This window comes from Hirundo rustica, chromosome 6 (assembly GCF_015227805.2).
Source record: "Hirundo rustica isolate bHirRus1 chromosome 6, bHirRus1.pri.v3, whole genome shotgun sequence".
NCBI lineage: Eukaryota > Metazoa > Chordata > Aves > Passeriformes > Hirundinidae > Hirundo > Hirundo rustica.
This window is the reverse complement of record NC_053455.1, coordinates 39981372-40004638: the sequence shown is the minus strand read 5'-3', so window position 1 is coordinate 40004638 and position 23267 is coordinate 39981372. Positions and strand designations below refer to the sequence as shown.

At 38.3% G+C, this 23267-nt stretch overlaps 1 protein-coding gene across 1 annotated transcript in view; it reads left to right on the top strand.

The window, feature by feature from the left end:
* MYBPC3 (myosin binding protein C3) overlaps positions 1-22201 on the top strand; it is a 61039-nt gene extending 38838 nt beyond the window's left edge. Inside the window, exons 24-34 of the mRNA XM_058420838.1 lie at positions 941-1129; positions 3188-3322; positions 4533-4700; positions 5985-6073; positions 11440-11635; positions 16090-16229; positions 16988-17147; positions 17692-17828; positions 20307-20493; positions 21418-21460; positions 21921-22201. Coding sequence (XP_058276821.1) covers positions 941-1129; positions 3188-3322; positions 4533-4700; positions 5985-6073; positions 11440-11635; positions 16090-16229; positions 16988-17147; positions 17692-17828; positions 20307-20493; positions 21418-21428 — 1412 coding nt within the window. The 3' untranslated portion in view covers positions 21429-21460; positions 21921-22201. The remainder of the gene's footprint in view (positions 1-940; positions 1130-3187; positions 3323-4532; positions 4701-5984; positions 6074-11439; positions 11636-16089; positions 16230-16987; positions 17148-17691; positions 17829-20306; positions 20494-21417; positions 21461-21920) is intronic.
* The last annotated feature ends 1066 nt before the right edge of the window (positions 22202-23267 follow it).

Below are 23267 nucleotides of genomic sequence, written 5' to 3'. Positions count from 1 at the left end.
TAGGAGCACACCTACACAATACACTCAAAGACATGGCTCGTGTACACAACTGCTCTGATAACTCATTCTGTAGTTAAAAGATTAACAGGTCTCAGAGCAAGGTTTCTTTAAGAGAAGTCTGCGTGGATCACATCCAGTCACATATCTAACACAGAGAAGCAGCAGAAATTTAATATAGCTAAATGGAAAGAAACAGTTCGGTAGTCCTTTGTAGCAGGTCAGCCGGAAAATATCTGACATGCATGTTTCCGTCGTGATATACAACCATCCTCCATATTAAGCATCAGGAATCACAGATTCCAGTCCCAGTTCTGGGAAATGAGAAGTTTGTCTTTTATACTTTTATAATCCAGCCTCACTTAGTCATTCTGGAAAACAGCATGGTAGTGTGGGAAAGGCTATGGTTGTTCTGAGTGGAGAAGTGCTAAGACATGGATTCCAGGGATACAGACGCCACCTTAAGCCGTACTACAGATTTGCTCTGCACTGCACCCGGCTCTCTTTGTTCTCTGTTATCATACAGCCTCACTTTCCTTCCCAAGGAAATCAGAGCAAGAAAAATGGTGAGTGGCCGTATCTCACTCACTGTAGGGCTGAAGCAAGCTGAGACCTGCATTGTCTGGGAAGAATTCTGCATTTCAACAACTTTGCAGAGAACACAGAGATCTAGAATCAGTTCTTTGAAAAAACATTAATAATAACAATTTAAAAAAGGAATTGTCAAACTGTTCATCCAATTAATTCTTTGTGGGGGATTTAGGCTGTTAGTCAAGATTAGTGAGTTGAAGCAGAATAGAAGAAAGAAATTAATTTTTTAATGCTATAACACATCTTAGATATTTCAAGGAAATTTCTCCTTCACTTAAAAGGATTTTCTTTTTTCCTGCATGTGAGATAACAATTTCCAGTTCTTTTACATCACAGCAGCTGTCCTTTCCAGGTTATATTTTAGAGAGGAAGAAGAAGAAGAGCTATCGATGGATGAGACTGAACTTTGACCTTTTAAAAGAGCTAACCTATGAAGCCAAGCGGATGATTGAAGGAGTGGTTTATGAGATGCGAATTTATGCTGTGAATTCTATTGGCATGTCCCGGCCAAGCCCTGCCTCCCAACCCTTCATGCCAATTGGTGAGTTTCAAAACTCCATGGTATTTCTAGGTTAAAACCAAGACAGGTCAATTTTGACCTTTTCTCTTCAACCGCTCTTACAGCTAAGAGGAATGTGTCAGGAAAGAGGCTATAAACCATCTCTATATTCTATATTTAATCAACTTTTTCCTTTGTAATGCTCCTCTTCTCTCTCTCTCATTCCTCTTCCTGAAGAGCACAGAGGTTCCAGTTTCATGAAATTGCTGATCAATTTTTAGTTGTTATAATTAGAAGTGTCAGAGTCAAGCTGGATCTGGAAAGGAGGAGAACTAATTGACAGAGATTTCCCTGCCCCTCTCAGCTTCTCCCATTCCCTTATGGGTGCAAATATCACAGTATCCCGTCCAGTGCTCCCTTAATCCCGGCCCTCTCCACAGCTAAAAGGATAGATGATTAAGAAAATATTTGAGGAATGATTTTCTATAAATAATCCTTCCCAACACAGCAGCAGAGTGTCTCCTGCAGTTCTCTGAGCAAGGAGCAAACTAAAGGGGTCCTCAGGAAGCCTGCCTGCTAAGACTTTTAGGGACAAGACCCACAAAAATACAAGTAGCTGGAGATTAAAATGACTAGAGTTTCTAAATCTGCAAATAACAGCGAAGGGGAACAGCCTGCTGACGGAGATAATGTAAAAGCAGATGATGCAGTGAAGGAGTCAGAAGGGAAGGCTGAACTGCAAGAAGGGTCTCTTAATTCTGGATTTCAAACACACAACGGCTGGTCCGCAACAAAAGAGGTCAAACAAGAGCCATCAAGTGGAGCTACTGAAAAAAAAGGTCCAAAGTTTTCATGGGATAGGCAGAGTTTTACTTGATTAAGGATAAAGTTCACACTTACTTCTTCAGAGAAGAGGTTTGGGGTTTTGATCGTGTACTGTGTGGTTGTGTATGCTCCCAATTGCATTTGCCTCCTGTGTGCTGTCCTTGCTACCATGTGAATATGAAAATTTTTGGCAGTTATGGAAATTAAATTAGGTGACGTTTTTGTTTGTTGTGGGTTTTTTTGTTTGGTTTTTTTTTTTTTTTTTTTTTTTTTAACAATACCTTTGGAAACTAAGACTGAATTCAGTTAGTTCCACAATTTGTGAACCTGTATTTAATTTATCTTGTAAAATCTGTTATATTCAGAAGATGTTCCATTTATAATACACATATATACAGATTATGGTAAACATACCTTTTGTTAACACGATTGCTCTTATGGTATGTCTACTAAATTTTATGGCCTTGCACCCTAAATGTTATTTTGAAAAAATCGTTTTCTGTTTGCTTTTTGGTATCAATTATTTCACAGTAATATTTATATGTGTTTTGGATCCTCTAGTAAGAGCCTTTCTTGATTATTTTTAAATTATATAATAGATATATTATCTATAAAATAGATAATGGTCCTGCTGCAGAAGACTGAATTTAGCTAGTTGTCTTTCTGAACTGTGGGTTTATAAGCCACGACACACTTGTTCTGGAGAGACATGAAAAAGCTGTATCTAAATAAAAATTTTTCATCCCCAAAATATTTTTCTCAAGTATGTGTCTGTTAAAAATGCACAAATCAGAAGTAGTGTTTCTGTAAACACGTAGTCATAACTTTCGATCATTTTCTTCACTGTGTGACTGAAGTGAAATTTAGCCACTGTCAATCTGGTCCTCTGACCATGCGAATTTTGTCCAGTTACAATCAGGGTGTAAGTACAGAATACAAAAGGTACATATTTTCATTTCTAGACTTCTCTGCAGGCTTATGATGACAACTTGACTCCCTTCTACAAGTCTTTTTTTTTCAGTGGCTTTTCTCATAAGGGAGCATCTGTGAATAGGAACGACTCACTTAAGCTCTTGTTCCCCTTCCTGTTAGAGGAATCTTATGCTATGCTTTTATAAAATTATGTAATAGGTGTTACCCTTTACAACTGAGCCTCAGGTAGATTTATTTTATTAATATAGACAGTGGTACATAAGTCAGTGGTCAATCACTCCTTTGAGTTCTCATAACTGTGTTGCTATTTCTCAGAATCTACTTGTCTCTATGTCCTTACAGCTCCTCCAAGTGAACCAACCCACTTTACAGTGGAAGATGTTTCTGACAGCACTGTTTCCCTGAAGTGGAGGCCCCCTGAGCGCATTGGAGCCGGGGGATTGGATGGTTACATGGTGGAATACTGCAAAGATGGGTGTAAGTAAGCGCGAGTACTAGGCAGCAGCAACAGAGCATTTAAAAAATGCTACAATTGCAGTAACTTCATCTCAATACACTACCAACAATGTAACCATGTCCAGCATGATCAAATTTTAACTCTTAAATGATCCAATTTTAACTCTTAAATGATCAAATTTTAACATCCTTGCCAACCATCACCACACTCTCTACAATGTGACTGTAAAACCATGGAAGACACATCCATAATGTCATCTTCACAATCATCATAAGCTTTAATAGACATAAGAAAAACAAAAATATCATTGCTCTTCTATAGTCACTGCTATACTTCTGTGTCACTCACGAATTGCATATTCCTTAAAACAAATAAAATAACATGATTGTGACAACATCAGTCAAACTTTAAAGTAACCATTGCCTTACCTCATTTAATGCTTGTACTGGTAATAAAGAGTGTAACAGCACCATATCTACAAAATTCAATGTTCTATGATGCTACAACATAATACTTACATCATAAAAGTTAAACAACAAATTTAATATTGACGTTTTCCCTGACACTAGGCTTGATTGTCAAATGATCCAAACTAGGGGATTTATAGGGCATAATTTATGCAGAAATAGTTTATTGTCTTTAATGAGACATCACTACAGAATTACCAGAATCTCCATGTCATTGTCATAGCAGAATGATTTTATCAGTCATATTTTTGTGCTAAGAATTCTGTTCTACTGTGTCAGTAGAGAATTAAACAATAAATTACAACAGTTATGTGCTCTGCTATTGTTCTCAGCTTATGTGGCTCTCACTGATCTGTTTGGACAGCCACAAAAGATATACTTACTTCAAGAAAAAGAATTAAATTAAGGCTTCACTTTCTTGCTAAAGCTACTTCCAAAATTTTCCCATTTCCCATGTAGTAAAAAAATGTCAAGAAGTCCCACAGCTCTAAGCTCTATAAAAAAAAAGTCAGAGGAACTACCCAAAAATGATTCCATTATCCTTAGCTGTTCTGAGTAACAAAGTGTAGATGTTGCTTTACTCAGTATGTAAACACATCTCCTTGATCCAGAGTTCCTCTTCCAACTTATTTTATTCCCTTTTAAGTGTGGTGTTGTAACTTGATTTCATTTTATTCTAATAGAAATTTGCTTTCAATTGTAAGCAAGGCACCAGTTTAGAAAAATAATGTATTATTGCAATATGCAAATACTGTACTTGTAGCTACAGAATGGATTCCTGCTCTTCCTGGCCTAACTGAGCGCACATCTGCACTGATTAAAGATCTGGTCACGGGGGACAAACTTTATTTTCGTATCAAGGCTGTAAACCTGGCTGGAGAGAGTGAAGCAGCAACAATAAAAGAGCCTGTTACTGTTCAAGAGATCCTGCGTGAGTATCTATACTGAATAAATCTCGTTCACTTATTTCCTCCGGCCAAAATTCTGCCGTTCTCTGAGAATAACACACAAACTGCTCTCCCACTGTCATTAGGTGCCCAGTGTCTTCTGACTCGGAGAACATCTCTACAGCACCCAGGTCTTATATTTGTAAAGCATAGCTCTTAAAATAAAATTCTGCTTCTTACTTTCAAAATGCGGACATTTCACCTCTTGCAATGGCAATGTCAGCATTTAAGAAACATTTATTTAATATTTACCTCTCTGCTTGAAAAGCTGCTATATTACTGCAAAATGACTCTGTTGGCTACAGCAAGAGATCTATTTACTTCATTGTCGCAGATTATTAATTACCACCCTGTGTATCACCCAACAGCTGTAGATTAAAATTCATTTGACTGGAGTCCAAAAGACATCAAGAGCTGCTAATAGTGGATTCCTCAACCTTGACTCACACGAAGCGTCTGCCAGAGTCTCACTGGCAGTAAATTGAGCCAATGTAAATAAAACAAAGTTTTAATGCATCTCATTACCGAATGGTCATGAAGACAGATGCTCCAACTGTATGTTAAGAAATTCCTTCTGTAAATGACAGGAAAAAGAATAAGGATAAAAGGAGAGCCTAGAAAGCTTCCCAGTGAGGTAGAGGAAAGCAGAGACTAGTTGAAAAAGAAAATGCATTAAAGTCCTTTTTCGTTAATGAAAAATAAAATGCTACAAAGAGATTCCCCTACATCCATCTCAAAGAAAGAACTGTAACTGAGTGACTGTAGCAAGATAAAGAAATCCGTCAGTTGCTGTGCTTTCTGAGTAAGTTCATAAATACTTCCAAGTGGCAATTTACAAGGTGCTTCAGTAGCAATATAGCAATAGATAATCATAATCTATAATCACTCTTTTACTCCAATACATCCCTTGTCTCATCCTTTCTACTGAACTGAACAATTTCTCCAAAGATATAAAGTCCATAGAGAAGAGTCACATCCAACAGAAGTCACCCAAATTTGGCATTTCAGATGAGACACATTTTCACAAATACTGTTTTCACTGAAAACATGGTCAGATGTAGATACATAACTGAGACGTAATATTAATTTTTTTATCCAATAGACAAACACATTTGAAACTAACTGAGAGACTGAGCTACTCCCTAAAACATAAACAGTTTTTCCACAATTTTCTTATGCTTACAATTATCCATCACCTTATTTTTCCTATAAGTAATGTTGCATATTATCGAAAGTTTTGTACTTAGTGTACTAATGCTTAACTGCAGAACGTCCCAAATTCTGGCTGCCACGCCACCTCAGACAGACTCTGGTGAAGAAAGTGGGTGAGACAATCAACATTGTGATCCCTTTTCAGGTATGTATCCGTTTCTATTTTTCCATGGCTATTTATGATTACTTACCTAAAGTAGTTTCCCTAATGCAAGTTCCCATTGCTTCACTGCTTAAGCAGAATTACATAAGTATGGCTGGTGATTCACCAGACCCTCTCAAACATTTGAGAAGGGGAAGGAATCACTCTTCCTTTCAGTGTTTTTTTTTTCTTTTTTTTCTTTTTTTCTTTTTTTTTTTTCTTTTTTTCTTCCCCCCCCCCCCCCCCAGTCAGAGTTTCTTCTTTAATCCCAGCTTTTGGGAAAGAAGAACAAAGTGGTGCAAGTGCATGCAAGCCCATTCTGCTTACTGAGCACACAGGGCACCTTAGAGAGAAGTCGACAAAAGTGTAAGAACCCAACTAATTACTCTCCTGGCAACAAGGTCTGTGATGTCACTGGGCAACTTGTTGGGCGAAAGCATGTATGGCAGTTTCTGAAAGGCTGACTGCACAAATCAGAGTTTGCACATAAACAGAAGACCCCAGTTGGCCCTGGGCTGCAGAGCCTGAGTGTGTGTACAAGGAGCCACTTGGGCATTACTTTGCATGAGCTGAAGGTATAAAAAACAGAGCGCCGTGAGGATTATCAAGGGTGGATGTATGTAGCTACACTTCACTAAGGCATACACAAAATTGCTAAAATATACACACAGGCTGGCCTGACAAATCACCTCATCTTGGCATTTTCTAGAGCTGTGCAGACAACTATCTGACCCTTTCTAAAACCCCACATGCCTTTTTTCAGATGCAAGACTGTAATATCAATAGAGTGCAAGAATTAGTGTGTGTAAGGAAATGGTTTTCTAAGGGAGAAATAACAAAAGAAACTGTAAATTACAGACTCTGGCTCTGACAGAGATATCCTCAGTAATAACAGATACATCACCTAATCAAGTCCTCAGTTAAAATTTCAAGATACTGAAATTTCTCTACAGTCCAGGATTAACATTTATAGAAATGTAATCCTGTTATTAGTGAAGACCTTTGAAATTCTCATATAAAAGATGCTGGAGATATGCAAAACATTTTTTCCACAAGAGAGACGTACGTGCACACATCACCTGTATTCTTTTGTTTAAGTAGCACCAGCAAGAAAATAAAAATTATTTGAGAAAGATCTATTTAAGCTTAAAGGTACATGTCTTTTTGCCCTGTATTTACTGAGTTATATGGAAAGTAAATTTTTTTAACAAAGATATATCTGATTAGTACACAATTGCAAGCTCTTGAATGGAGCAACTTTCTTGAATTGAATGCTTGAATTATTTCAGCATAATCACAAACCTATTTTCTTTCTTTCACATTTCTTATCTCCAAAATTGTTAAAATTACTTTTTCCCTGATGTCTAGCCACACACAAAATTCAAGGTTGTGCAGTTTCTGAGTTATGTAATTATTTTAAAAATAAAATAAAATAAAATAAAATAAAATAAACAGATATTTCTCCTGCTTTGATGTCCAAGTTGAAGAAAAATTGCACAAATTTGACAAGCTGTCCCATAAGCAGGGGAATTAAGTTTAGCATTTTAGAGATTTGTGCCTCATGTCCCCTCGTGCTGGTTTTGACTGGGCAGAGTTAATTTTCTTCATGGAAGCTTCTATGGGGTCATGTTTTGAATTAGTGCTGGAAAGTGTCACCGAGACACACAAAGCAGTCACACGCAGACAAGAGATTTTCGCAGAGGTCCTTCCGATCCAGATCCCAGCTGAGAGACCTGAGAGAAGAGAGCCCCTTTGTTTATTTCTTACTTTTTTATACATTTCTGGGTCTAGCAGAAGATTGGCTTTTTGGGGTTTCCACCCCTCAGCCTCAGTGGCCAGACCAATTGTCAGTTACAATTGTTTTCAGGTTAGAAATATGCAAACAAAGGACAGAGAATGAAAAACAAAGGATTTGTTTATGTTACATCTGTGGGAAAGGTAGAAAACTGCTCTTAATATTGTAAATAACTAAAAAGATCTGACTCCATTTAAGAAAATCAAAAGGCTCAGAAAAACCAGGGTAACAGGAAAGAGTATTGCACATTTCAGGGTATTTGGGCTGCTGCTGAGAGCAGCGCATAGACTGAGTCAAGACCTTTTCTGCTCCCCACAAGACTCTGCCGGGAAGGGAGGTGCTAAACCATGACCCCCCCATATCCCCCTGCCTTCCCAGCTTGCCCAGCCAGCTCCTCTGCTGAGAGCAGCCTCGCTGCGGCATTCCCAGGGATTTGCCTGTTCTTTGCCCTCCTCCCCTGAGTGACATGTCCTCGGTTCCCTGGCCAGGGTAAGCGCAAGCAGCAACTAATCCAGAGCTTCACTTCATCCTGCCTCATCATTCAGCTGCTGCCAAACAAAACGGTTAAAACACCGAGCTTTCCCTGATTTTTCCTCAGTGGGGACACTAGCTGAGGTTTCGGCATTTCACTCTGTCGTCAGTTTTTCGCAGAACTGTACTAGGCTAATCTTAGAGATTTCGAGTGCTCTGTCAAATTTGGCCAAACTGAATGAACTGATTGAAAAGTTATTTGAGTAGCTGACTGACAAATCATGTGCTGGTACAAGCTCTTGTCTCCTAAAGGGTAAGGCTAACAAAAAATGCTAAAATCTATCCATCAACACCAGATTTTACTCTGAGAACAAAGCCAGAAGACTTTAATTCAAGAAGGTTTTTTTTGACTGAATTAAATTTGTCGTAGTGTTGAATTGCAGCTTTCACAGAATTAAGTGTTGTGGCTTTAGCTATTTAAAATATGTAATACTGATGACCTTTCAAAAAAAGCAAATCAAAAAGATCTTTTCCCTTCACAGTCTGAAAGATTTTATTCACTGGCCATTGCTATTGCAGAAGAAGACTCTAAGAAGATACAGTGTCTAGTGAAGGTGGAAGTCAGTGCTTCTACAATTTACAGCCTGTGCAACCTTCCCAGTGACCTCTGTGGTCACTACAGTGAAATTCTGTGAAACACATTGTCAAGTATCCTGGGTTTAATGCTACTGGCAGATCTATTTAAATCTTTAGACCAAAATGTCTGGAAAAGAAAGTAAAAGAGTGTTACTAACATTTTTTTCTGTTGAGTGCATTAAGCAGGTGGAACACTCTGGTGAAAGAAAGAGAATCAACACATTCTTGCTTCAAAATTAACTACGTGGCACATGATTGGAGGAGTATTATGTGCTATTAGTGGATAAAATTCACAGTTGTACTGAGCAGTCGTTTTGTCCATCACGTATGTGTGAATATAAATATCTAAGAGCATTTAAATTCATTCTTCCCTGGCTGTGAAATCCCTGAAGTTTCTCTGGTGCTATTTAGCCACTCTGTCACTCACTGTTCTCTCTCAGATTATCTATTACACATTGCAGAAATCCAATCCTCTGACATATGTATTAGGAACATGCTTTCTATCTGTTTATGCTTTTCACAGTCTATAAATATAAGAGTATATGAAAACCAACACTTTGAACACTTGTAATCTTTCACTGGCACTCACAGCGCCTCAAAAAAGGAGGAGCTGTGAGTGAACAGATCTGATCAACCGCACTAGAACACCAGCAGCAACAATCTTGTAATCAGCCTGAAAACCTGCCAAGGATTTGTCTTGACAAAGTAGACATTTAAATAAATGCCCATAGAACTATACTATTTAGGCAGATTATTTTTATTTTGAAAGCATTCCCTTGTCAAATTTTTCAAGGTGGATCTTCATATCACTTTAAAATACACACGTATGTGGAAAGTAAAACAGAGTCAGTTCTTGGCCTGTTCACCAACAATAAGACATGGATACGGAAAATAAAACACAAAATAACCCAAACCCTTTCACTTGTTCCAGAATTTCTACTATACATTCCAGCTGAAGAGAGGAAGACATTTCTTGCTCTGATGGGTTTTTGTGAGGGCTCTATGAAATGAGGCCAGGGTATGAGTACACATGAACAGGACAAAACTATCCTGTATCTATTATTTTAGAGCTGCAGGCCTGAGGTGGTCTTAACCATGCTCCTTAGCAGAAAGCTGTAAGAAAATAATTTACTAGAGAGAGAATGGAAGAGCCAAAACCATTGCTCATTCAAGGTGTATTTCAGCCCTGATGTAAAATAAACTACAACACATCTGATGAGTTAGAGAAAAGAGCATCAGTGAATGAATAGCAATTTCTAGGTGTTTTAGACATCCTTTAAGTATAATTTTGGACAGATCTTGGCCTGACTCTTATAAAAGGTGAAGTTTTTTTCCTAATACCACTGAAAAAAAAAAAGTGATGGAACAGAGACTGTCTGAGCAAATACCAGACAAACCTGAAATAGAAGTGTAGCAATGCACAAAGATTCGTTATTATTCTGTCTGCCTTTAGGCAGCAAAACCAAGAGTCTGAGTATCTTAATCTCCCTCTGTAGGCTAAGGGAAGAGATACAGTCTTTCAGAGCATGTTCCAGACACCCAGTGGATTGAGGAACCTTCCAGAGCTGCTTTCTCTGCTCTTTCCTGGTGGCAGAGTGTCCCAGTTGCAGTGTCTTAGGCTTCAGTTCCAGGGCAGCCTGAGCAGAGCTGGCTGCTGGCTTGCCAGGTCCTGCTTTCCCTCCCACCCTTTTGGACTACACCAGGCCTGTGCTGAGCTGTCTCACTTCGGCAACCTGGCAGAAACTTAAAATCCCCATGGAGTTATTTTCTGTTGGATTAACTATTAATTCCCCTAATAAATATGGTATGGCCATTTTCTGTTTTCTTTCTGTTTGGAGTTGGACTGTGGAAATAGCACTCCAATAACTTCTGAAGAACGAAATAGTACTCAGAATTTTTCCTGGAAATGGCTGGATGAGAGTGATGCACACCCTGATATCTCACTGATTGCACAGTGCCATCTCCCATGGGTGTAGCAACGCTGACTGCTTAGGCTGACAGCCACCAAAACAATTTTGCAGTGCAGAAAGAACTATACAGTAAATTTCACATCCCAAGATTGCAAGATGACAATAGTTTTTCAAAAGATGATTTTAAAAATGCCTGGGGACAGAGCATCAAACATTTTAAGAAAAGGAGAAGAAGGGGAGCAGAGCTAATCAGAACAGGTCAGATCACCTGTTGGCTTCACTGGTGCCTGGAAAGAACCCCAGACCAGCACAAGCACAGTATTTCTGGATTTGTTCTCAATATCATTCAGTCGCTAACTAAATGGCATCCTCAGAGCACGGTGCCACTAAACCAGACAGATGGTAGCAAATACTTGTCTGGAAGGAAACAGACATTGTATTTATAGAGTTTACTTTCTCAACTATGTGTATTATATGAAGCTTTCTAGATTTATAGATCACTGAGAGAAAAATGGAAATACTAAAGTGTTAATTTTTTTTTCTCTCTCTCTCATTAGGGTAAACCAAGACCCAAAATCACTTGGCTGAAAGACGGTCAAACTCTGGACTCTAAAGATGTGGGAATTCGGAACAGCAGCACGGACACAATCCTTTTCATCAGAAAGGCAGAGCTTCATCACTCAGGATCATATGAAGTCACTCTTCAGATAGAAAACATGTCTGATAAAGTTGCAATAACAATACAAATCATAGGTAAGACCCTGACAACATCAGAAGGAAGCAGATCATGCAAAACAAAATAGTGGCCAGACTGAGGCAACACAAAGATCCAGCTACCTCAGAATCTCTTCTCTTTCAGTGGCTGGTCACAGATGGTAGGACAAAGCTCAGAGCAGGGTTAACACGTGACCTTATTTTCCTACTACATTTTCCCACCTTGAAATTACCTGTGTCCTAGAGACCTTCAGAGGGTGAGGGATTTTCTTTGTGTTCCACAGATCTTTAGTGATCTCTTTCTTGCCTAATTTTATCCAGTCTGTATTTTAAGCCAGGTCTAGTTTGAGAACCTAAACATCCTTTAATAAGGAATTTAATTTTAAGTATATATACCTATTTGTTTTAATTTGAGTCTGTCTCCTGACAATCTCATTTGAAATCCATACAGTTTTGTATCAGAAAAAAACCATGAATAATCATTCAGCTTTTCCATGTTACTCACAATTTTATAGCCTTCAGTCCCACCCACCTCAGTCAACTTCCTCAAGTTTTACTCTCTTAATTTTGATTATTTTCAAACAGATGACATTCTATATCTTTGATCATCCTTATCAATCTCCCTTCTCTCTTTGAGAGAGATAAAATTCGAGAGTTCTGGTGTTCTTAGGCATACTGTACTCAAGAAAAGAAATATGAATCTTGGAATGGATATACTCCTACACAGGGATTTTTTTTCATTAGATAAGGATAGGGAAGAAAAAATCATTGCCGTAATATACCTCTACGGTTCCAAAAATTAGAAGGCACAGTCCTGTGAATTTGGAAAATTCACATTTAATGCTTTACTCTGTTAAGAGTATCTAGTTAATCTGAGGCTTATTCTCTTTTACACAATTTCCAGTCTCTTTTCTAATGTCATTTTAAAATAATGCATTACCAAAGTTTCCATAGCCTCTGTTGGGATTATGTGAGAGATATTCTGAGAACTTGCCTATTCAGATTTCATTAATGTTCAGCCAGAGCTTTACTCCTCAGTACTGCTCTTTTAAATATTCTTGGTAACTGGTTTTATTTCTCTTTCCCAACACTTTCACACTGTTATTCCAAATTTCTTCCAGTTTATCAATACATTTTAGAATATGTGTTTTGGCTCAACTCCCAATGTTTTGGAATTAAAAATGCTGACTTTGCTCTGCTTAAAATTTTATTAATTATGTTGGCAGAAAGTGTATGCAATGGTGCCAACAGCAAACAAGAATGGCATTAAAAATTGGAACAAACTTGTCTTAATACCAGCAGCTGCTTCTGCTCAAGAGGATGGCTGCCATTCTGCAAGAGCAAAATACGTAAATGGCAGCTAAAACCAAATAATCCCAAGAGTGCCCAGAGAAGGGGTGGATGCCCCATCCCTGGTGGTGTTCAAGGCCAGGCTGGATGGGGCTCTGAGCAGTCTGCTCTGCTGGAATGTGTCCCTGCCTATGGCAGGTCTTTGGAAGATCTTTGAGGTGCCTTCCAGCCCAAGCCATTCCCTAACTCTAGTACTCAGGTAAAGTGGAGCGGTGCACCCTGCACTCTGAATTATCTTTATAAAACTGGTTAGTGACTCTTGATTCTGGCCATTGCTCTTAGGCCTTAGCACCAAGTTCCTTCTGCCTATTGTTTGATACTGTAGGTGGTCACAAAAACACATCCATCTACCATTGTCAGAGAGTTATGAATGAGTGATTGAAAAAAAAGAACTAATCTTATCACACAGGTAAGAGTTGGAGGACAGGCATTAACTTTTTACTTCTTGGGCAGTTTGGTCAAATGAATGGGAATATGTATATTTAAAGTAATTCATGACCAAGAATACAAAGGTCTTGTAACATATGTAGATACTTCTCCAATCAAGGCATCTACTCTGATTCTTCATTCCGTTATTCTCTAATTAGAACTACCTCTTCTCCATTCTGTCAACTGAGGGTTTTTTTCCCCCAGATTTTATATTTTCTTGGCAGGACAGAAATGTGGGTGCTTCAGGCAGTCTTTCTACACTCCTGGTGGTGCTTTAGGTGCTGTAGAACAGCAGGCTGAAAACCCAGCCTGGCTTTCAGAGACACAAAAAGTCACTCAGTGATCTTCTGTGGTGTCTTTTCATCAGCTAACTTCCTTTGGCAAAAGTTTCCTTGAAGAAGTAATGCTTGTGGCTTCAGCCCCTATCTTTTTGGGGTAAGGCAAGAGTGCAGGTAGCCAAAAGCTCTGCTGCTGTGGTGAGTCAGGAACAAGAGGAAACAACTCTGTTACTGCCATCACCTTCCCTTCTTGCCAAAACAATTGCTGCCATTTACTGTCTAGATTAAAAAAAAAAAAAAAAAAAAATGCACTTTTCTATGGGAATACAGTACTTATTAAATACTTTTAGAAAGTTCTTAGATAAAGAAAACCTCTCCAATCACTGGAGAACAGTTCCCTCAACTTCTTTCACCCTCTACATGAATCAATAAATTATGTCTTTCGTTATGACTTCTATTGACCGAAGCAAACCTCAGTTCTATACTTCATTTTTTTAACTGGAATTAATTATTTTTCTCATTATGTATTATTTGAAAATATAAATTATAATTTATCTTTGAAAGATAATTAACACTTTATCTCTTCTTCCCATTGTATAAATTTCATTAGTTTGCAAAACTCCTCAGCTGAGCTTGTGCTGGGGGTAACACGGAGTACTTCCTCTGAATATAAATCTGACACAGTGCCCTACAGAAGAAAAATAATTTGGGTCAGAAACATCACTAAGTTTAACTTTTCTCATCCTCTCTTCACAAGATGTACCGGTTATTACTGAGAAAGAAATATTCTACCATTATACAAAGAAATTTCAAATAGATATCGTTGCAGATTGGATTCTCCCACTGAACCACAAAGATCAAGAATATAAAAACCCATGTAGCAAATTTATCCATCTCTGCCTTTTTTAAGGCTGTTCTTCACACATATGCAGACAGGTGTGTACTATGAAAAATTCTTCTCTTAAATCAGAATAGATTAATTAATTTCTGTATAATGAAGATACACATCGAACAAAACAACTTGGGGCTTTTTTCATTTAAGTTGTGATTTAAGTTAACAACAAATGCATTTCCACGTCCCCATAAGCAATGTTGTTCATTTGACAACGTATTGCCATTCCCTACTTCAGAAACAGAGAAGAAAGTGTAAGAAGACTTTACCTGGTTGGTGGCTGTTGAGAAACACAGAAGATAGCAGGTATTTCTCTGAAATGTCAGTGTAAGATAGGCAGAAAGATGATGATACATGGAATGAGAGCCGCGCATTCCATATCCCTCATCAGACATCATGCAGAGTTCTAGCTGGCACCACTTTGAAGGAAGACAGTAGGGGTCAAACCTATTTATAAAGCAGTTTTCAATCCCAAAGTTTTTCAGTGAAAAGAGAATTAGCACATTATGCTTTGATGTAGAAAGTCACAGTTCCCCTAATAACAAAGGTTGATTTATTACTGGTTTGCATATCCTTCTTTAAGGAATTAAAGTACAAGCCGCCTATACTTACATTCCTCTGTGCTTTGCTCATCTCAAATCTACATCCATCAGATACTTACCATTTTCTTAATTTTTCCAGCTTAGCTACAAAATGGGGAGACGGTTTCCCTTCAGCTGTCTAGGATTTTTTTGAACTATTTTTCACTCAATACCAAGATCAACTACTCAGCTGTTCCCAGCAGGCCCCACAACTGGGGGCAAAAATCTAACATCAAAAAGGTGAACTGGTGTCCTCAGATTAAAAAATACAAATATTATTTAATAAATCTAATCTAAATCTTACAACATTTGACTGAACAACATGCTATAAATAAGAATGATTCTCAAAAAGAAAACTATTATAATTTCATACTAAGTTGTTTTCCTCTATATTTCCATGTATCTTAAAAAGGACACAGATTTCTCTGTCTCTTTGAGAGTTTGTTCTTTTTCTAGTTCTTATAGAGAAATCACCCAGTAGGCAAGCTAACAAGCACTTAGCCAAGAGGGAAGAGGTGAATTCCCAAATGGCTGGCCTTCCTCAGCTGGAAGGCACATACCCCATTGCCCTGGTTGTTATAGCAATGTAGAAAAATGGCCAAGAAATTGCACTGAGGTAACAAAGCAAGTAATAATGCTGCAGTTAAAGAGTTAATCACATTCATCCAAACAACACAAACTTCTTATCACATTTTTAAGAAGAGTTTGTCTGGTTCCCATGTCACTAATTCTAGTGTGTTGTCTATTTCTCAGTAGCATTCAGGCCGCTCAGAAGAGTATTAAGAGAGTGTTTGAAAATTTCCCAACTTTCTTGTTTACAGTTTTCACTTCACATAAATTGTGTTGCTATGGAATGCTATTGATTGCTATCAGGTCCTATTTCTTTTCTCCTGCATGGGGAAATGACAAAGCTGTTGGATCTCGAAATAAAAGCTAAGGTGGTTTCTTATGTCTCCTCTACAGACAAGCCTGGTCCTCCTCAGAACGTAAAGCTTGTAGATGTTTGGGGATTTAATGCAGCCCTGGAGTGGACACCTCCCCAGGATGATGGCAATGCTCAGATCTTGGGCTACACGGTCCAGAAAGCTGACAAAAAAACAATGGTAAGAACTTGGGCTGGGTCCGTGGCTTTGTATGGAGTTAAACAGCACCTGCCCTGGGAACACAGAGACTTGAGGGAAATGACTGAGTTCCTGACACCCATTTGTGTGTCCAAGGTGTCCTATGGCACCGCAGAGGCAATTCAACATTGAAAAATAGAATCTTAAAACCCCCTGAAAGGTGAAAGATTAAATTAAATGCTCAGTAGAAAATGGAAGAGAGACCAAGCCTGTGCAGTCTCTGGTGGTGACTGCACAGACAGCTCTCCTTAGAAGGTGGAACTATACTTTTTATTTGGAACTATATTTTTCATAAATGCAGCAAAAAATTGAAGGGGAGGGGGGAAAAGTTAGACTTGAAGGGAGATGCTAGGCATACCCATATATAGTGGGTCAGGTATGTATGCCAGTCAAAGTGGAAAATATCCTTCTCATGGAGGTCCCCATTAAGTAGTCACATTCTGGGTACACATCTCGTACCAGATTCCCCAGATACGAGTATGGCTAAAATACGGTAGAGAGTTGAGGGATTTTTTTCTCAAAATGTAAGTATTCATATGTCTATCGCACTGCCAGAATATAAAAGTAAGAAAATAAATCCTGATCTTCACAGGAAGCAACATAACATTCATTTCATACCTTATTGTTAAATACCTCTCTGCCTGGCTTTTCCTCGTAGCAAAAAAATTCTCTCCATACCAAAAGGAGCACCGTGTCTGACCTCTCATAACATCTTTCTAAACAGTACAGTCTTGTTACAGGAATGGTACACTGTTTTTGATCACTATCGTCGCACAAACTGTATCGTGTCCGACCTGATTATGGGAAATGAGTATTTTTTCCGCGTCTTCAGTGAAAATTTGTGTGGACTGAGTGAAACTGCTGCAACCACCAAAAATCCTGCCCATATCCAAAAAACAGGTAACATATTCTCCAAAACGAAGGTCACAAAAGCTACTAAGTACCAGAAGTAATGCACTGGCAAATGGAAAACACAGTTTTATTGGCGGCACCTCTAAAAATATTTTCATTATTTAGTAATTAGCACTTACAAAGAATTTTAGCATCAAGAGCCCTTATTTGGGCAGATCTCCTGTCCTAATACAAATATCAGTTAAAAAAATACTTAATCACACAGTCTTCCTAAACTATATTAAATAAATAATACAACTGGGGTTAAAAGTTGAAGATGTCTATGGTGAAGAGTTCCCCTGCACAAATATGGCTATCATATTTTTAACAGAAGCTGAAAACCCATGATTGCCTGGACCTTTCATCTTAACTAACACATTCAACATGAGATGTGCTTTAGATTGAAATGTACATAAAGACTTTTTATATTGCAAATGCCAAAAGCTTTGAAGCTTCTTAAAACCACACAGACAAAATAAATGACAGATAGACTGTGCACAAGTCAGCAGAACTGACAACACGGCTCTTGCTATTTTGTCTCTTTGACTTGCAGGCACCATTTATAAACCCCCTTGTTACAAAGAGCACGACTTCTCGGAAGCTCCTAAATTCACCCACCCTTTGGTGAACCGCTCGGTGATTGCGGGATACAACACCACGCTCAGCTGCGCTGTCAGAGGGATCCCCAAGGTACACATTGCCCCTGTCACCCCCATGGTTGCACCAGGCCAAGAATTTCTGCCAGTCCAGGGTGGCTGGGTGTGTCCAAGGAGAAGAGAGGGCACCCGCTCGTGTCCCACCTCATTTGCAGCCGAGGCCGCGGCAGAGATGGGGCGAGCGTTCGGGTGGGTCTGTGCACAGCCCGGGGACAACACAGGGGGAGGGACACTCACTGCCTGTGGTGACACCACACCGCTGGAAATGCACCACGTCTGCACAGAACCTGCTCCCCAGAGCAGGCAAACAACGATCTGCTCACGATCTATACGCGCTCTCTTCAGACTTTGCAGAAAACAGCAGCTGAATGTCACCTACTGTTCCATTAACCAAAGGGTGCAGAGGAACAGCACTTTTCCTGTTACACCAACGCGCCCACATAAGTTTTTGACAGTCTGAGCTATTCTGCAAAATTATCTAGTATAAGGCCTGGTCTCATGTGAAGCCTTTTTTGTGGGTGTTTTGTTGGTTTGGTTTTTTAATATCACAAGAATGTTTTCTCATTCTAAATACATTTATTAAAGTCCCACCAACAAGTACATAAAGACGAAATATTTTTTTAATCAGGAACAAGCAGTAAAAACGGAATCAGCTAGGAGTTAAATTTAGACTTCTCAGAAAAGGGAAATAAGATTTTTGTCTGCAGTGAAGGATTTTACCATATTATGACATAATCTTGTCATAAATTTAAATTAGTACAATCCTTTCATGTCTGGCTGCTCATTTTCAGCTTCTTTCACTACTTCATACCTGTGCAAGGATCTGATTGCTACAGAGCAAAACACGTAACAATCAATCAGACTCCAAATTAAAAAAAAAGAAAATCATTTGTTGCAGTTCATTGGATGAAGAAGGAGCTTCAGACAAAATTCAAAAGTAAAAAGGCAGCATACCCATGTAAACAGCTTCAGAAAAACAGAACATTACAGAATAAACACCAGCAACTGAAGGCAAAATCCATCTCCCAGTGACTGCCTCAGCTTAGAAATGACAGTGTTATTGTCAATATTCCCTCTTGGTTATCTGCCATTTTTGTGTATCTGCATCCACTTCATTCTGTTTCCACGGTTTTAAGAAGATTCTTAAAAAAAACCTTCTCAATTTTACAGCTGTTACTATACAGTAATGGCAGGTTTTGGAATGCAGGCGTGCTAGCTCCTCCTTCACATCAGCCTGAAGGACCCAAGTAGTCCTCAGCCTTCAGTACGCCTAATACTCTTAAAGCAGCTTTTCCAGATATTCTTGTACTTCCATTGCCCAAATTAACCTTGATCAAATGTTTCAGTACCTGCAGCAGTACTCTGCAAAAGCTCTCATTAACCTTATGTGGATGAAAGTTTCCAGTTCTTAATAACTGTCGACTCTCAAGCGCCCCCAGGATGATCTGTGTGGCATGGAAAAGTTACCACTGCAGGCAGAGGCAGCGCTCATGCCCTGCCAGGAATGAAGTATAGCAAGAGACATATACCCAGAAAGATAAAGAGGCTATAGAGAAACAAGGAAAAAATGTTAAGGCGGGAAAAATTCCAGCAGAGTTCTGTTAAGAAGATCAGGCAAGTGGCCGGTGGGATTCACTGGATTGATGAACCACAGGTCAAAGACAAAAGGGATTCAGTAGATTTGAATACACTCTGTAAAAATAGTGCAGTAGTTTTGGGGTTTATGGATGAAGAAACAGAAGACATTAATTCTAAGAGAAAAACAAAATAGAAAGAAAAACCAAAGCTTGGTCTTCTACTCTCTGAAGACTGTTTTCTTCACTGTATCTACTAATGAGCTTAAAATAAACAAAAGCAGATTGCTTCATATCAGATTTTTCATTTTCAGAATTTCATTTATAAAAATTAAGGGCACATTTTTTAGGTACTGGAAACAAAACATACAAGCTTGAATTGGTATAGAAGCAACCACTTCATTCAATAGCAGAAGCCAACAGGAACATCCTTTTTAAATTCCTGAAGTTTCTAAAGACACACTAGAGGAAAAATCCTTTCCTGGACCAAACCTTGGCATCCTAATTTGGCCACCCAGCATCTGTGGACTTTTATGACACTTCTGTTCTAATAATCTGTGACGTTTAATTCCCCTTCTGTAAGATACTCGTAGCATTCAAATACATTTTAATAAGCACAATTAAATAACTCCTAAATGAATGAATTTGTGGATAGTTAATATGGATGGGTTTGGGTTTTTTTCATTCCAGTAAAACTGGGCACAAACCTACATTTTCTATATGCTATTTGTGAATTAACAGAAATACTGAACTTTGGAATTATTGGTTTCATGAATTTGTACTGAATGAGCTGTTCCTTGAAAAATTATTAACGCTGCTTTGTAAATAGCCCTTGTAATACTATTTAGCTTTTGATGGCTTCATTGAGGCTGCAAGATCAGATGTAAATCCTCCATTCTCTACCTTCTACTTTAAAAATCTTCTTTTTTGTTCTTCAGCCAAAGATATTCTGGTTCAAAAACAAAATGGATCTCTCTGGGGATGCCAAGTACCGCATGTTCAGTAAGCAGGGGGTGTTGACCCTGGAGATCCGGAAACCCACTCCCTTTGACGGTGGCATCTACACCTGTAAAGCTGTGAATGAGTGTGGTGAAGCTGAAATAGAGTGCAGACTGGATGTCAGAGGTAATCACATGAACCCTATGGATAACCCTAGCACTGCAATGAAGAGAGAGTAACGGGTTGTTAAAAGGAAATATAATCATAGTTCCCCTTTATCTAACCCTGACTTTTTGGGTGGTATATAAAAAGTTTGCTGATTACAAGCACCAGCAAGACTGTTGTTTCATTCTGAAGTGATATGATAGAATTAGGTCACTTGCTAGGTAATACAAGTCTGGTGGTGTACAAATATTGCACTTCTGACTTTCTATTTCTAGAGCAGATAATTAGCAGTGGAAGGGAGGTCCACCTACAACCACTGCTTTGAGGATAACTTCATTAGACTTTGTGCTTATTCCATAACTGAAAGTTTTAAATCAAGTCCTTGGCTATTAGACATATGTAAAATGCTACACCGCAAACATTTTCGGAACACCAACAGATTGTTTTGTTTGTCAAAAGGACCAGGAACAAAAGTCACATATTTATAATACAATAAAAAATATCAAATATTAAATATTTTCTTTGTAAAGCTGCCAGTAAAGTCTTTATTTATCGATACAAATGTATGTAGCATTACTTTAAGCACTCAAACTCAGCAAAAGCTGCAGAAGTGACCTACATAACAGTAATTGATGGAAATCCATTTTCAGCACAGCAAGCCTGAATGCATTTCTACACAGCACCGAGTTGAATATTTGGCTCAGCGCTAAATCAGGAATGTGCATACAGTACACCTTGCAGTGCTGGGTGCCAATACGCTCAGAGCACAAAGATTAATTTTATCATCATCTGAAGCTTGCTTTAGGAACATTAAATCTTCTTAGAATCATCAGATAAAATCAGCTACTAGAGAGCATCCATATTTCACCTTCAGTACCAAGTCTCAATTTAAAATTAGCATTCTTTAATGTCTGATAATATCTTTAATTTTTTATCATTCTCTAGCACCTCAGTAAAACTCTGAATCTCAGTTGATCTGCAAGTCAAGGTAAGAATAAAAATAATCCAGCTGGATGAAGGAGCAATGGCTGGTTGGTCAAATACATGACTAAACAGTCACTAGATATTCATGGCAAAGATTTTTAGAATATTTATAATGGTGGGGGTATGTGTTTTTGTTTTGATTTCTGTTTATTTTTTCAATAGTCAGTATTTCATGGGTCTCCACCTTTAATACACTGTGCCAGTGTAAAAATCCATAAGAATAATGGAATACTTAGCTGTGATTTTTTCTTAATTCACTACAAGCACTCCCTCTAAGAGACTGTTCTTTATTAAAGTAGGGCTAACTAATATCAATACTCTTGCTTCAACAAAGAAAGCATTGGTAACATTTAAATGCATCTAGTAGTGTAATGTACATTTTAGACTTTAAAAGAATGAAGTCGTACAATAGCAATCAGGTAATGTATTTGACAATAAATCCTTCTCCCCATTCTCTGTCCTAGCATTAGAATGGAACTTGAAAAGAAGAAAAGGGAAGACATTAATGAAACATAATTTCTGCTCATTTGTAGTCCTGCTCATCTTAGAAGTCACTTAATACACATGTACAAGGAGGCAGCAGTGTCTTGTAATGTCCTGCTTACTTGGTGTGTTTTCAGACAAATATTTCCCCTTTTCATATATTTGTCATAGTTAGATTGCCCTTGTCTCCACATCAAGAAATTGAAAGAAACCAAGAGAAAACTTTTCCCCCTTACATACATAAAATATGTATTAAAAAATGGTAAAATTATGTTAAAAGGAAAAAACTCTATTCCTTTCCTAATGTCTGAAACAAGCATAATTCCCCCAGTTCTACAGTTCACTCCATTTTCTCTTTGCAGAACTCTGACATTCTTCATAAGAAACAAGTGGCTCAGAATAATGAAGCAGTGAGATATTATTTACACTATTATATCATTATATTCATCTCTGTACAACAGAATGTAACTTGCATTCCTACAGTTTTTCCTCTCAGTGAGTCCTTGAAATATCCACTGCTGTGCTCTGGAGCAGAACTGTGTCCAAAACACACCTTTCGGGAACCACTGGCCATAGCCACGGTTCTGCTTTTTATAAAAAAATAATTCCTTTGATAATTACTCACTACTTGTTTTCTAGTTTTTAAAAAGACACCAGCATAGAATTCCAGATATTAGATGGTTTTTGCTACCAATCAGAGACATCACATGAATCTACAAGGATAATTTTGCACGTCAGATAAAACAGTGGAAGTTCTAGCATGGAGGACTATTTGCACATAAATAAAAAACCTTAAAGCAGAAGCTTGGAATGAATGTAATAAACTCACTGTCATAACTCTTCCTGAAGGTTTGTGAAAGGCTATGGGTGATATGTAAGCATTTTTGCAGATGATTTTGTCTAAGCAAATTACACAGCATTTCTAGCTTCTCACCTACGTGTCTGGAGAGTATTTGGGGTGGGTTTTTACCAGATCTGCAGTATTTGATAGTTTCTGGCTGGAAGGACTTTTTAATGATCACAGTAAAGGAGACAACAGGAAGATGACATGAATCCTGGCAGCATTGCCTTTTGGAAGAATCTACACAAGGGAACTGAAGTAATACTCCGCCCTGCCTCCAACACGCCACTTAGGATAGCAAAGCATGTCTGACACAGCGTGTTAGTTGTATTAAACAAGCAAATGCATCTTCATAATAAAAGCACCGATGGCCATGAGATGTGTATTTTAATTATTTCATTACGATATCAGAACAAAAAAGGATACCCTCTAAAACCAAAGCAAACTTATTCCAGGTTAACACTTGTCTGTTGCACGTGGTTGTTAT